Here is a 16,836-nt window from a genome sequence, read left to right as displayed (position 1 = left end):
TGCATTCGTTTAGAAGGTTTAGCTTCCTTCCATGTAACTTCTTTACTAACCCCTCTCACCTTCCTCCCCCTCCTTCCTCACTCCCATACAGCTCCTCCCTGTCTCTCTAGCTATCCCTTCCTTCCCTACCTAGTTAGGCAACTTCGACCCATATTATATACTTACCCTCCAGGCTTCTTCCTGTGAGACGGCCCCTCCTCCTCCTGTACTGATTCTGTCTGTGTGCGCTCTTCTCCCCAGTGATGATGTATACTATGTACCCTGCAATGCAACTGCCGGACTTTTGCAATGCATTAGCATTGTAATGCATTGCATTAGTGATCAGACCCCCAGGGATTATAACAAATGTAAAAAAAAATTTTTAAAAAGTAAAAAAAAAATATAAAAAAATTTTAAAGTTCAATTCACCCCCTCCCCCCCTTTCCCTAGAACACATATAAAAGTACTTAAATGCTGTGAAACACCTACACATTAGGTATCCCTGTGTCCAAAAACACCCGGTCTACAAATCCATAAAAATATTTTTCCCCTACAGTAATCGCCGTAGTGGGGGGAAAAAAATCAAAATTGCCAAACCGCCGTATTTTACCTCTGATAAAAAATTGAATAAAAAGTGATCAAAACAATAGCAATTCCCCAAAATGGAATAACTAAAAAGTTATGGCGAGTTTTAGAAAAAAAATTAACACAGTTTTGGATTTTTGTTAAGGGGTTAAATTTAAATTTGGTATCCTCAGAATCATAACGAAACACAGAATACAGGTAACATGTCTATTTGGCTGCACAATGAAGGCCGTAACAACGAAGCCCGTAAGTAGTCGCACAAATGCACTTTTTCTTCAAATCCACCCCATTCTGAATTTTTTCCAGCCTCCTAGTACATTGTACAGAATAATTAATGGTGGCATCATGAAGAAAAATTTGTTGCACAAACATTAAAGGGGCTCTATCAGCAAAATCATGCTGATAGAGCCCCACATATGCGTGCATAGCCTTTAAAAAGGCTATTCAGGCACTGTAAAAGTTAAATTAAACTACCCCCCCCCCCGTTTTAAAATAACTTAAAAAAGAATGTTCTCTACTTACGGAACGTGCACCCTGGGCGGGCATCTGGGTGTATCTTCATCTTCTTCCCCGCCTCTTCTTCCTCTGACATCTTCGGGTCCCGTCCTTCTCCGGCGCTTGCTTGCGGACACTGATAAAAAAAAAATAGCCCGGGCACATGCGCAGTAGCACGCGGCTTCTACTACGGCTACTGCGCATGCGCCCGGGCTATTTTTTTTTTTTTATCAGTGTCCGCGAGCAAGCGCCAGAGAAGGACGGGACCCGAAGACATCAGAGAAAGAAGAGGCGGGGAAGAAGATGAAGATACATCCAGATGCCCGCCCAGGGTGCACGTTCCGTAAGTAGAGAACATTCTTTTTTAAGTTATTATTTTAAAACGGGGGGGTAGTTTAATATAACATTACCGATGCCTGAATAGCCTTTTTAAAGGCTATGCACACATATGTGGGGCTCTAGCAGCATGATTTTGCTGATAGAGCCCCTTTAAGACCTCGTATGACTCTGAGGTATGAGGTTTGGAAGGGGGGGGAATCAAAAACGAAAATTGAAAAATGCCCGTGGCGGGAAGAGGCTAAAGAGAGTTTGTCGGCACTAAATTGAAATACAGATGAATCACAGTGCCTTGTAGGACAGTTTACAATGATGTATTTCTTATTCAGAACTGCTGCTCCATTCTTGTAAAAACCGTCCTTTTATCCTTATGCAAATGAGTAGTAAAGGGCTTTCGGGATGTTGCTTTTCATCAATGGGCTTCACTATCCGCTTCTGCTAACTGCTGCCCAGCTCTGCCCTATGCATGTCTGATGATGTCAGTTTGCGCCTAGAAGTGAAAGAAGTTGGCTTCGGTTGCCCCCATCTGCAGACTGCTTCCTTTACTTCCGGGTGCAGCGTGCCATCAGAAATGCACAGTATGGTTAGTGGGAGAAGCTGAGCAGCAGTTAGCAGCAGCAGATAGTAAAGCCCATTGTTGAAAAGATGGAATGAACGCCCCTAAATCCCTGAACGCCACTAAAGCGCTGTCCATACTTGGCAGTTGCTGGCTGTATTATAGAGCAATCACCTGCTAGCGATATCCATGAATGATGCCAACATTATTCTTACTTATGCACTACCCGGGATGCACCACAATTATTAACAAGGGATCGATACGGTACGCCATTCTTAATGAACAGACCCCTGTGTGTGGCAGCAGCTTTAAAGGGGTTTTCTTTTGAACCCAACATATGTCATATGCACAGAAGATAGGAAATGTGACTGATCACTTAGGGATTAGCAAATCAATTTATTTAGAACTGGATTTGACATGAAATTTCCAAAACTTTCAGGTTCACCCAAAACTTTTGGGGTTTGTTACCCATAAAATACAATTATACTCTAGGATCATCTTAGGCCCCAGAGTATAATAAGTGAAGGCCCAGTGGAGGTGAGCGAAAATAAGCCCTTGACAATTAAAACCATTATTGCTCTTGAGATGCAGCAACATAAAACTGTTTTTTTCTTGTTAAAATGCGCTGTAAAAAGTAGTAATCCATGTAATTGTGTATAATAAAGGGTTGATAGAAATGTATGACTATACTATCTGTACTCCAAAATGCTACAAATAAAAAAATACAATGTGGGGTAAATGCCGTAAAAAAAAACGTAGCGCTGTACAGTTCCTGCATAATGGGTGGGATTCTAGTTAATCCCATCTACACACTGTGGAATACGCACAGCGGACACACTGTGGGTAATAGAAACAGAAAGTCCACAGAGATGTGAAAAGTGCTGCGGGAAAAGTCGCGATGCGTTGCTGCCACAGTTTTCCCCCACCATTTTTTTGCAGTGGGCCTTAGCCTAATAGGGCTTTCATAGTCTAGGGTAGGGAAACCCTTTCTTCAGCAATTGGAACTGGTTTCATAGATCTACTTTTGATCTACCATAGGTTAGAGTAGAGGTAAGTTGTAAATTCTTTAGATTCAGTGGTGGCCATCAGTGTAGTCAGGGGTACAGTAGTAAATTTTCATTGCTCAATGGGATCTTGTTCTTGGAGGTAAAGGATGGCCAACTTTGCCACCCACTAAGAACTGACCACTTACCTGGTGGGGAAAGTTAATATATAATAGATGATAATTTTTTTGTTCAAGTAGTTGCCAGTAGGGGGTGCTACTTACATACAGATTTATGACACTAGGATTGATTTCAAAAAGTCAAGACTCCAAGTGATGGCTGCAAGAATGTTATCATTCAACTTTATGACTGTATGAAGGGACGGAGATGGTTTTGAGCTCTAGAACAGAAAAAATGAGCTCTACAATGATATAGTACAAAAAATGAGCATAGAAATATGGACATATGGAGATTAAACGGTATTAAATTATATGTACATTGAAGCACTTGACTGCCTCAGACCAAATAATACCATTAACTATATCACCATTGCTCAACCCTAGACCTACTAACCCTCTAACTCATGCTAGATGATCAGGGATAGCACAAACTAGAAAGTTGCCCAATGTACTGATGGGGCTCAAAATAAAGACAAAAAAAAAAAAAGACACCGAGCAGCCTATAGTGTAGTAATTCTTAATTCCAATGACAAAATTTACAAAAGACAGGTTCTCACCTGATAAGGTTGTGGGTTCACACAACCCTTTGGAGGTGTTGGAACCAATCAACAGAGGGTTCCTCTCTGTGTGGGGAGGGGTTACAGCCGCAAAGAATTCCAGAACACCCCAAGGTGTAGACTAGCAGTACAGATAAGGACCAGACAAGGACCCGCTGGCAAATCCAAGTCTCATGAATTGCACTTCCACCACAGTGAGAATCAAAACATTTTTATTTGGCAAAACAACACTACGATATTCGGCCTGTGCTAAGCCCGAAATGCGTAGTGTTGTTTTGACAAATAAAGTTGTTTTGATTCTCACTGTGGTGGAAGCGCAATTCCTGAGACTTGGATCTCCCAGCGGGTTCTTGTCCGCAATGTACTGATGGGACATTATGTTGTCTGTGCTATGGACACCAGATGCAAACAAATTTGAAACCCCCCCAAAAAGCTGTTTTCCCTTGACACGAACCATAGTCATACCTTCCAACTTTCAGAGGACAGAAAGAGAGACAAAATCGGAAACTCAGCAAATTTAAAGATCATAGGCCATAACCCATGCCCACTTTGGCTCCACACAATCCAACCCAGTCCCTGTGTGCCCCCACACAGTGTAATTCTCCTTTAGGCTACGGCCCCACATTGCGGAAATGCAGCTTCTTTTTTTTGCAGATTTTATCGTGGGTTTTTTTTTAGCCAAAGCCAGGAGTGGATTAAGCAGAGGCAGAAGTATAAGAACTTCCTATATATTTCACATTCCTCATTCTTGGTTTTGGCTCAAAAAACGCAGCAAAATCTGCAATAAAAAAAGCTGCGTTACCGCAACGTGGGGCCTTAGTGGCCCAGGCACTTTATAATGCAGTATCATCTATAATACCCCTTGTGGTCACCACCAAATATAATTTCCTCTTGTGGCCCCCAACATAATAACATCCACCCAAATCACTCCCACACAGTACATGGTCTTCCTTGTGGCTCCCTCTTGTGGTCTCTGCACAGTATAATGCCCCCTTTGTGACCCCCCCACACAGTACAATGTCCAACTTCTGGCTCCCACACCATATCCGCAAAAAAGTACCTCACCCCTGTCCCCAGAGTCCATCTGCCATCAATTCATATATGTTCAGTATACAGAACTCATATATCACAGAAGATGGCGTTGGTTGGTTAAATATGTAATCTAGGCCTCATCAGTTATGATATAACTTTACATGTAAATCTTACAGTGTAGACAAATCTGTGTAATTTTAGCCTGCTTATATTAGATTAAGGTGTTATTGCAACACAAGGTTATGCACAAATTGGTATAGAAATATGTACAATTATTTTAAGCACAGAATATTTCCATTAAAGACTTATTCTCCTCTCACCCTTTAATAAAAAGAATATTCATATATGATCGGGAGTTATCGGAACAGCCAAACGTACTTATTGTATAAGGTTTCCGCAAGTCCCATAGCAGTGAACATGCATTGCGCACACAGTACACTCATTGTGCTACGCTGTTTCCATAATTCCTATTTATTTCCATGAGAATGATAGAAACAGCATAGCACAGCCATGGTTGGCTGTTTCCAAAGCTCCCAGCCTGATGGCCAGTACTTAGTTCCACTAATTCCCATCCTGGCTGATATGAAGATAGCCTTTTAATGCCGCATTGCGAAAAAAAACCCAGCATTTAAACAGTAGCAGCCTTTCAGAGAAATACAGCTTTGTTCTCTTCAAGTGAATAGATATTCAATATTCTGAACCCAGAAAAAAATCCTTTAGGCTAGGGCCCCATGTTGTGAAAACTCAGCATTTTGGCCGCGGCGGGAATGTCACAACAAAAAAACACTGTACCACTGTACCTACAAAGTAGATGGGATTTTGGCTAATCCTATCCACACATTACAGAAAAAAAATCCGTAGCTAAGGCCCCACATTGCAGAAATGCAGCATTTTTTCTTGCAGATTTTTGCTGTGTTTCTTTTTTTGAGCCAAAGTCAGGAGTGGATTGAAAAGGGATGGAAAATATAAAAGGAGTTCTTAGATATTTCTCTTCTTTTAAATTCATTCCTGACTTTGGGAACAAAATGTACAATAAAAAACACTGCGTTTCCGCAACACGGGGCATTAGCCTCAGAGAAGTGAACACCCCTTAACCTGCCTGATTTCTTGTGATAGATTTTTTCTTATAAATTATCCTCGGTTCACATCTGTGTTTGGTAATCTGTTCCGGGAGTCCGTATGGCGAACGCATTTGCAAGCGGTGTGCAGTGAAAGAACACGGACGCCATTATAGTCTATGGGGATCCGTGCGCTTTCACTGCACACCGCTTGCAAAAGCATTCGGTAGTCCGTTCGGGGGAGTACGCATGGGACTTACCGACGCAGATGTGAACGAGGCCTTATAGCTGACACACACAAAAAAAGAACTCCAATATTTCCTTGTATTAAAACTTTTTTCCCCCTATGTATTTCTTTGTAGGAACAGCCGAGAAAACGAAAGTGAGAAAAAATATTTTTAAAAACAATAATTAAAATCTGATGACTATGACTAAGAAGAATATGCAAATCTATCTCCGAAGATGTAAACAGGGAGACAGTGCCTATGTTATGCTGCCCTCTATAGCAAGCACCCTGAACAACATGCCCGACTTCCCAGGAGTCTTCACTGCATAATGCGAGGTTATAACCAAATCAATTTCTCAGCTATGGATGGCACCCTTTCTGTCTGGTTGGACTTCATCAGCGCAGCCTAGAGAGAATTGATTTGGTTTAAGTGAGAGGCTGAAAGACCAGATTATGGGGATAACGTCCATCCTTAGGGTCAGTTCACACGTGAAAACCGCCTAGCTTATTTGTGCGAGGTAAAAAACCTCGAGGAGTTTTTTTGACGCTGTTTTTTGCATTCCACGCGGTTTTTGACGAGGTTTTTGACGCGGTTTTCGCTAGCGGTTTTCGCTAGGGTTTTTTTTTCCTATATGTGCTATAGAAACTGCAGGCGAAAACGGTTTTTTACCACGCGGTTTTCGCCTCCCATTCACTTCTATGCAATTCTTCAGGCGTTTTCCGCCTGAAGAAAGGTCATGTCCCTTCTTCAGGCGGAAAACGCTAGGAGGAAAAAAAAAGCTAGTGGTCTACATAGACCACCATGTTAAAGGAGAGGTTTTTGAAGCGAATTCCGCTGTCAAAAACCTCCCCTTTGCCCACGTGTGAACTAGCCCTTAGGGAGAGACCAGGTGGTGGTGGTGGTATAACTACTAATACTATTAATTATACTGAAAAAACCTGGATCACAGATTCTCATTCATACTGGCCATCATCTTCCATAAGATTCTTATTTGTCTGTGACATAAGGATTCCTAACCCTTAGGTACTATCATGGCGTCTATCATAATGATATGTGCATGAGTATGTGGTGTATGATAGACACCACGATAGTACTTAGGGGTTAAGGCGCATCTTAACCAAACCTTCTAAAGATTTCAGTTTTCTAAGCGTTGTTTGGTAAGCTAACTAAAGCTAAACATAAGTTACCATCCTAAACAATATATCCAGCTTCAGTTTGCACATTTTCTCATTCCCTCTGTTCATTTTCTGTTGCCAATAAGTTGTACGGGAAAAGCCTTTCAACCTCTGGCACCTGCGAGCACAGGCCTGCTGTGACTAGTCATAAATCTTTCTCCTGGATCTAATGGTTTAACCATTCTTCTGCCAAGGAGTTTCTCTGAAAACGTACCTCAAGAGACCAAGCTTTGCTAACAAAATCCATATGCGCAAATATAAAAAAAAAAAGAGAAAAAAAAAGAAAGAAATACAAAGCATTCAATAAATATCAATAATCTACAGGTTTCACGAGTTATATAATTACTTAATAATCACAGATTTCTGATCACCGGAATGTTCCAGAGTCTCTGCACGTGCCAGGAGATTTCTGTAATTTTCTTAATATAAATAAACTTCAGGGTTTTGTTTCCTATATACCTACATAACATCAGAGGAACCTTAGGAGTATTTTCTTTAGATCACCTATACATCTGGATAATTGTCTGTGGCAATAGGCGCGGCCCACGCTGTGGTCGCATCGCAGCCACGTCATACCACATCATGTAATCGCACTGTAGGAAATTGTCACTGATTTGTAGATTCCAATTCTCAGAATTCCATATCCATGAAGTGGAAAAAAAATCAGTGTGAAACTCAGTATATACTGCAGATTCTCAAACCCTGACATGTTTTTCTGAAAGTAGATACCCTTTACACTAATGGGCTCCTTCATGCATTTTGACGTTAAATCAAAATGTTTTGTAAGTTTGTGGCTATGAGGGGGCAATAAACAAACTAAAATGGTTGGCATGTTCATTCCATATGTAAATATATGCATCTTAGCCTTTATCCTCTGCATATTAGCTGGAGCAGACAGTCTAGGACCATCCACTTGACAGCAGAGCCTACTCATCATTTTGGGTGCTGAAACTAACAGCACTGATTGCTCAGGAACAGTAAGGGCTAGGGAAAAACTTCCAGCCCTGGTGGAATCCGTGGACTGGAACCTATTGAAGGAGGTGGAGTTGGTGGAGGTGGTGAAAGGTGTTCTTTTACCTATCTGCAAACCGCATAGCATTTGAACTCACAACAAGCCAGAAGCTTTGTCTTTATCTTTTATTTTCCACCCGTAGAGAGATCTACTTTCCTATTCAGTTAACCCTGAAGATCAAGCACATAACAAGTCCTTCCCATATTTTCCCAGTAGCATTGGTACAGTCATAAGACAATCCTCGTTGTAGACCTGTCAACAATGAATCCTCACCTGGGGACACAATTCTAAGATTGGCCACCTGATGTCTGTAAAACCATGAACTTTATTTCTCTTCCCATTTGATGGACCCACTTCCCCATTACAGCTGTGATTTAGTTTCCTCATCTGTTGGTCAAATGATTTCTCAACAAAAACCTATAGGTCTTCTGTTTCCATTGCCCATGTCTGACTTTCTTTGACAGTATATCTCTATGGACTTTACTACTGATTTGTCTTCTACTATTGCTCATCTAGCAAGTCTTTTTATAAAGGCACATTTTTTCTTGCATGGTTTTTCTGATCACATCATATCTGATCATGGAGTGCCTTTCGTTTCCAGGTTTTGAAGGTCTCTGCTTGGATGGACTTTTCTTCAGCATATCACCCACAAAGCAATGGACTAGTGAGGTTATCTTCATCTCTTCTCACCATGACAGCCTTTTTTTCTCGTGGTCCAAATTTTCTAACAATCACTTCCAGTCTCTGCTTCTATCGAAACACCAGCCACAAATTCTACTTAGGGTGCATTCACACTGAGTAAACGCTAGCTTATTCTGAACGTAAAACACGTTCAGAATAAGCGGCGTCTAAAGCAGCTCCATTCATTTCTATGGGAGCGGGGATACGAGCGCTCCCCATAGAAATGAATGGGCTGCTTCTTTCACTCCGTGCAGTCCCATTGAAGTGAATGGGGAGTGCCGGCGTATACGGCAAGCTATGCTCATGCCGGAGCGTACACGCCGGCACTCCCCATTCACTTCAATGGGACTGCACGGAGTGAAAGAAGCAGCCCATTCATTTCTATGGGGAGCGCTCGTATCCCCGCTCCCATAGAAATGAATGGAGCTGATTTAGACGCCGCTTATTCTGAACGTGTTTTACGTTCAGAATAAGCTAGCGTTTACTCAGTGTGAATTCACCCTTAGAGTGACTTCCTTTAAGTCTCACACAAGTCCTCTTTCATCCAAGGTGCTGCTGAGATGATAGAATTACTGGCCAAGGACGCAGGTCCCCACTTTTCTTTTCTCCAGGTGATAGTCTGGTTGTCTTCCAAGAACCTCTGCTTGAAGGCACTCTCTTTCAAACTTTCCCCTCATTTTCTAGGTCTATTTGTTTTCCTGAAGCAGATTAACCCAGTTTCTCACAATGTTCTTCTGACATGTTCTCTACATATTCACAATTCCTTCTGTATGTCCTTATGTGATCTTTGGTACTTATTCACTTCTTCAAAACTCTGCCCTGTTGGTTCGGAAAATTAATTTGAGGTCAAGAACATTCTGGATTTGAAGATGGTTGGAAAGAGAACATTTTATTTGATGGACTAGAAAGACTTTGGTTCTGAGGGAGCCTCTACGCTTCAGGCCTTGCCCATTTGGTGCATATGCTTTATAAAACTGTTTCTACTCCCCTGCACCTGTGGGCTATTTAAGGCATTTTCCCTCCACATCCAGATGCCTGAGCAAGAAAGTTCCTAGTTGATAGTTCCTCTGGAGGTGTATTCTGCTACTGATACCCTGACTGCCTGTGTTTTGACCTGTGTCTATTTACTTGTCCCTGAACCTGTTCCATCTGCCCTCTGTGTGACCACGATGACAAACAAACTCTTGGCTTGCCCATTAATCATGTCTCTACCTATCCGTACATATCACGCAATGACATCACTTGATCTGCCTGGGCCAGCAACCTGGGGTTTTCCCTGCAGTAAAGTCCAGATCTCCATACAGGGGTTAAAGGGTGAAAACCAGGGGATCACTTAGACAATGTCCTTAGCGTCAAGTCAAATTGAGTAGCACAAGGGGTCAATAGATTGAAAGTTTGTGTTTCAGTTTCATTTTTGAGTAAACAAAGGCACACAAAGCCTGGGGTGAACCTACCCCTTTCGCCGCCCGAGGCGAACTACAGAAAGCCTCCCTCCCCCCCCCCCGGGAGGAGGGGGCGGAGCGGAGGGGCGGGGCGTGGCGGGGAGAAGGGGGCGTGGTGGAGTGAAGGGGCGGGGCTTAGCGCCGTTCGCAGGCAGAGAGCAGGCACGGAGAGGACCTGCTCTCTTCCTGAGCGTGAGGGGAGGCTGCTGGAGCAGCGCTGCTCCAGTGGCCTCCCCAAACCACCGCTCGGTGCTAAGCCAGTCCAGGACAGCTTGTCCTGGACTGGCTTAGGAAAGCAAAAATGGCGCCCTCCCTGGGGCCCTGACATAGCGCTGCCTGAAGCGGTCGCTTCAGGTCGCCTCATGGGAGGTGCGGCGCTGCTGGTAACTAACTGGCTTTTTGGCGCGGCTAGCCATGGACGTTACACCAGGCTTCACTTAAAGGGATCCTATCATTCAGATGGAATTTTTTGTCCCTAACACGTCAGAATAGCCTTAAGAAAAGCCACAGGCCACAAGAAAATGGCCACTTTGTAAGCAGCCATTTTTCTTCTGGCTGCGGGCATGCGCAGTAGGCTGTGCCTGAGGACTACAAGTTTCACAAGTTTCCTGCGCTGGAAGAAGACACAGGAAGAGGACATTCCTGAAGAAGATGGAGGCGTCGCTGGAGAGTTCTCTGGCAGCATTGGGGACACCCCCAGTGCTGTTTGAGCACTGGTGCCTGCCCCCAGTGCGGCGAAAAGTGGGATTTCTACGGAACAGCAGCGCGGAGAGGAATAGCCTTTCTTAAGGCTATTCCGACTTGCAAAAATCTTCAGATATTCATATGATTTAGAAAGTAGTAAAACCCTTTAAAGGGGTTGTCCAAGATTTTGGTGTTGAAGACTCATCCTTAACATAGGTCATCAGTGTCAGATTGATAGAGGTACAACTTGTGGACTGAGGGGTAGTACTTTCCATGGCTACTACACAATGTACAGAGTGGTTAAATTCAGGCGCACTGGAGCTCTGGGAAACAGCTGGATAAATAAAGGAGACATATCTGCTGACCTGATATCGATGACCTTTCCTAAGCATACAGTAGGTCACCAATAGTAAAGTCCTGGAGAACCCCTTTAATGTTTAATTTTGCAAATAGACCTACAAAAAATATAACCTTGTTTAAGGAAATTTAACAAACTTAACCAAAATGTAAATACGCAAAAAATAGAATAGCACACAAATATTTTTTTTAAATTCATGAATATTAACCCATGTAATATAAAATTGTAATATTATAAAAACACATTAAAATTATCCATGTTCCATATGTTCAAGAAAACAGTGAATTGTTAGCTTTACCAATTGAACTAAAAGCAAATTACCTTACCATATTTATCTCCATCTTCACCCTTAGCACTTATTCTTCTTCCAAGAACTTGAACATGTTTCCCGCTTGTTCTACTATAGAGCTGGTAAAGCCGAAGCTGCTTCCTGCTCACGTCGTCCCTTCCTCTTGTTTGATTTTCCACATGAATGCGAAAGTCCACATTTTCCTCAGCAGCAAACATCTGATGGAAAAATACAAATTTAGAGAATTTTAAAGGGTGAAACATTTTTGGAAATATTAATCACATATCGGTTCCTTAGAAAAAAATTTCTTCACTTTAACTCATTGTTAGTCAAAAGGGTACACAAAGACCTGTGCCATCTGGTTCATCGGCGTGATGAAAGAATACAGCAGCTGTAGTGTATTTCTCAGGGGCGTTCTTCCCCTGTCTCTCCTCAGGGGGCAGTAGAAGGCATGCCACAGTAACTGATCAATAGTGTAGTCACTTGTATAGTAGACCATCTTTTTACAAATGTTTTTTGTTAGAAAACACTTGTGTCCACCTGTTCCTGAATGTGTGATCAGGTGACTTTCTCACTTCAAAGGATATTCCCATTGGAAAGATTTATGGCAGTTGACAGCTCTCCAGGCTCTGCTGTGGGAGCTCCTATCATTTCGGAGAGGATCGAAGGGAGGACTTAGATCCATGAATTATTTATAGCAAATCCTGTGGATATGTCATAAATATTCCAGTTGGGAATAGCCCTTTACAAGAATGGCAGTAAAAAGAAATTGCTCTCAGCAACCCGCTAAACTGCTGACTGACAGGATTCTTTGTCCAGTATTCTAACTTTGTCTTACAGATGTTTGTATATCAAGCAAGATTATCTTATGACAATGCACCTTTAGGTTTTTAAGTTATTCTGCCTGAAAATGATTGTCCGGGAATTTGGAATTTATCGTCTCTCTTTAGGGTAGGATATAAATATCTGATTCATGAGGGGTGAGGCGACAGGCAGCCCCTGCACCGATCAGTTGTATGGGGCTGCTTCTGAAGCCAGTACAATAAACAACATGGCGCCGGAAGAAGTCGGCTTCAGTTCCTATGCAGTGGCTGGGGCTGTACTGAAAAAATTCTACTTTACCATTGTAATATGAACCTATAAGTTGTCCCAAATGGGACAACATGCGTATAGTACTGCAACAGCAATCAGCAGAATAAGAAAAAGTGAATGTAAATCACACCCCAACACAGTCCACACACACCAAATACACACTGCCATCACCACTGATTCCCCAGCTCAGCAGAAACCTTGCTAACATATACAGGCATCTCTCCAACAGTCAGAAACAAACACACCTCAAAAAAGGAGCAACAGAAAGCAATGTTAAAATTAACTATTTAATACCCAAAGGGTTCAGTGCTATATATTCTAAAAGAGATGGCAAAAGAATATAACATTGCCAACAGCATTAAATAAAAAAAAAACAGAATAATACAAATCTTTGTCCCAGGAGCTTCAGAATCTTCTTTAGTGAAATGGACACATCCAGCTCTCTCAGCTGGCTCCATAGATGGGACATTAGTTCTAAAGTCTCATAGTCTCTTAAAGGGATTCTACTAGGGTTGAGCGATTGTGTTCGGAAAAGATAGGTTTCCGATCGGCGATCGAGAAAATTTCACGATCGCCATCAGAATTCCGAACACGATCTTTTTATGTGGGATCGAGATCGGTGATTTTTCCCACAATGCATTGCTTAGCCTTCACACTGAGTATACCATGTATAGTGTGAAGGCTCTGCTGCAGTTCCATAGGAATGAATGGAAGCAGCCGACACACAGCCTTAACCCCCTGCGCCCCAGCTGCTTCCATTCATTCGAATGGAAGGCTAAACTAAATTTCTAGCAGCTGCTTACCTCTAGAGATGGCTGCTCCAGTGCCCTCCTTCTTCTTGCCCACACTCTCCTAACCCGCCCACACTTTCCTAACCTGGCAGGGAGGGGGCAGCGAAGGAAGAAAAGCAGCGTGGAGCAGCAGCGAGGTGAAGAATGAAGGCACGGGGCACAGGACCAGCCATCTCTGGAGGTAAGTGGACACCAGGAGGTAGGATTGCTTTTAAAATCCGATCTCCGATTAATTAAAAAAAATCCCATTGACTTGCATTGGGATCGGAATTGGGATCGAAATCGGGTTCGAATAAAAAATGATCGGAAATCGGATTTTAAAATCGATCCTGAAAAGTCAAGATCGGCTAAACCCTAGAGTCTACCATTAAAACATTTTTTGTTGTGGATAAGACGTCGGAATAGCCTTTAGAAAAGGCTATTTGTCTCTTACCTCGTCTCCGCAGCGCCGTTCCTCAGAAATACCGGTTTTTACTGGTATGCAAATGAGTTCTCTGGCAGTGATGGGGGCGGGCCCCAGCGCTCAAACAGCGATGAGGGCATCCCCACCGCTGCCAGAGAAGTGTCTCCAAGCACCGCCTCCTTCTTCGTCTGCCGCGTCATGTTCAAAGTCTTCTTCCGGTGCAGGCTCGTAACTTCTAGCTGAGCAGAGCAGATTGCGCAGGCACACAGGTCACGGGGAAATGGCCGCTTGCACAGTATTGTTAGCGGCTATTTTCCCGTGGCCTGTGCGAAAAGCAGCTTGTCATGTTGCAGATAATGCTACAGTATCTTTTTTTTTTTTTTTTTTTTTTAATGTAGATTGTGAGCCCCACATAGAGCTCACAATGTACATTTTTCCCTATCAGTATGTCTTTTTTTGGAATATGGGATGGAAATCCATGCAAACACGGGGAGAACATACAAACTCCTTGCAGATGTTTTTTTGCCCATGGCAGGATTTGAACACCAGGACTCCAGCGCTGCAAGGCTGCAGTGCTAACCATTGAGCCACCGTGTGGCCCCATTGCTACAGTATCTTGAGCCAAACTTAGGAGTGCGTTGAGCAGAAGCGAGAAGTATAAGCCTCCTTTATATTTCCCATTCTTTTTGTAGCCACTGCTGGGCTTGGCTCAAAAAACCCAGTGAAATCTGCAACAAAAAAAGCTGCTTTTCCACAACATGGGGTCTGAGGCCCCTTGTAAATGACCGTGGCGCAGAAGCATGGCCGGTGAACAGGAGGTACAGATATGATTGAATGGCATGGCCAGCGGCTAGCACATAGTCGGGTGCAACCAGCCTTAGCCTTAGGGGTACATAACAAAGACACCCATTTCTCTAAATATAGTTGTTATCTTGCTTTGGAAATACCATCTGCAAGCCATAAGGGATTCCAATTGAAGCTGCACAAAGGACTTGACCTGGTGTTAGAGGATGTCCAGATTCTGCAAATTAATATTATTTTTGTACTCCCTTCAACATTAAAACTGCAACACCAAGAAAGACAAGCCATAAGGTTATGTAAATGGAGCAAGCAGCTGGTGGTAAGATCTGCACAGCATGCAACAAAATAGATCTCTGACTACTACTGTATTGTGACCATGAATCTGTGGTCTGTGAATCTACTGTACTGTGACTATCATGAAATGTGCACCTGCGTGCATCTCACATGGCAACGGACTGGTTTATACCACTGGAAAGTAAAGATCAATGACAGCAAGTAAAGATCTAGAAAACTGTAATAAATTGATACAGAATGTATACACAAGTTACACAATTTTCCCGTATGCTAACAATAACATCTACACTATATTTGGAAATTGCACACCCTTTCAGTTTTTTCACATTTTTTTATGCTAATACGTGGTTAAAGCACCTGGTTATGTTGGTGTGTGACTTACCATCGGTGGCAGAGTTTGCCTTTTTTTCCAGGATATTCCCTGCATATTGCCTTCCCTAAAAGGACCTGGGGGCAAATACCAGAAACTGTGTTCTCATACACTATACATGCACTATTCATTGCTCACCACTTTTTAGTGTGTTCGATATTCTGTTTGAGGTTTCCCAAGCTTGAGGCTCTTTGTAATTCTGGTGCTTCCTGCGTCAGTCTGGGTAAATTTTATCTTTATGCCTATACAATGATCTGTATGCTGGCTTGCTAGTTTCTATATAAGGCTGGTATAAATACGATGGTTTGGCCGCAACCTAAGCGCCATGTCAAAATCCGCTGTGTTTTACAGTCCCTGCAAAGTGTATTCTAGCGAATCCCATCCACACATTGCAGAAAAATATGTGCAGCCAAAATGCTGCGATTTCTAAAACTGTAACGGTTTTTGGAATCACAGCATGTCAATTATACCTATGGAAACACCGGCGATTTCCCTATAGGTTTAATAGGTTCCCTCTGAGGACTTTCTGTAAAACGCGCTGCGGGAAATATATAAATGTACACATGTATACGTTATTTGCCAGCAGAGCAATAAACACAATTTATTTCCATTTTGTATCCAGTTTATCAGTTTTCACATTCTATGTTAATGTGCTGCTCTGTTTCATGAAAAACTAAATAGATTTTAAGGAAAACAAAACGTAACTTAGATGACTTCATTTATTGGCTTATAATGGAATGATTTAATGTCATGTACCCAAAGTTCATAAAAAGAAAACACCAGATAACATTATACTGTGTTTCTTTTGATAAGTTCTAGAAAAAAAAATACTGAAATTATAAAAAAATATAGAAATGTAACAGTAAATTCCCGCACGTTGCTGGCACAATAGTCACCGCTCAGCGCCTGACAGCACAACACTGCTGGTAGATCACTACAACATAACACTGCAGGTAGATCACTACAACATAACACTGCAGGTAGATCACTACAACATAACACTGCAGGTAGATCACTCCAACATAACACTGCAGGTAGATCACTCCAACATAACACTGCAGGTAGATCACTCCAACATAACACTGCAGGTAGATCACTCCAACATAACACTGCAGGTAGATCACTACAACATAACACTGCAGGTAGATCACTACAACATAACACTGCAGGTAGATCACTGCAACATAACACTGCAGGTAGATCACTGCGACATAACACTGCAGGTAGATCACTGCGACATAACACTGCAGGTAGATCACTACAACATAACACTGTAGGTAGATCACTACAACATAACACTGCAGTTAGATCACTACAACATAACACTGCAGGTAGATCACTACAACATAACACTGCAGGTAGATCACTACAACATAACACTGCAGGTAGATCACTACAATATAGCACTGCAGGTAGATCACTAAAACATAACACTGCAGGTAGATCACTACAACATA

At 42.4% G+C, this 16,836-nt stretch overlaps 1 protein-coding gene across 1 annotated transcript in view; it reads right to left on the bottom strand.

Annotated features, from left to right (window-relative positions):
• FGF18 (fibroblast growth factor 18) overlaps positions 1 to 16,836 on the bottom strand; it is a 255,780-nt gene that overhangs the window by 164,893 nt on the left and 74,051 nt on the right. The window contains exon 3 of the mRNA XM_075276376.1: positions 11,666 to 11,846. Coding sequence (XP_075132477.1) covers positions 11,666 to 11,846 — 181 coding nt within the window. The remainder of the gene's footprint in view (positions 1 to 11,665; positions 11,847 to 16,836) is intronic.

Source organism: Leptodactylus fuscus, chromosome 5 (genome assembly GCF_031893055.1).
Source record: "Leptodactylus fuscus isolate aLepFus1 chromosome 5, aLepFus1.hap2, whole genome shotgun sequence".
In the NCBI taxonomy this organism is placed as follows: Eukaryota; Metazoa; Chordata; class Amphibia; order Anura; family Leptodactylidae; genus Leptodactylus; species Leptodactylus fuscus.
Note: the sequence above shows the minus strand (reverse complement) of the source record. Positions and strands in the feature narration are given on the sequence as shown.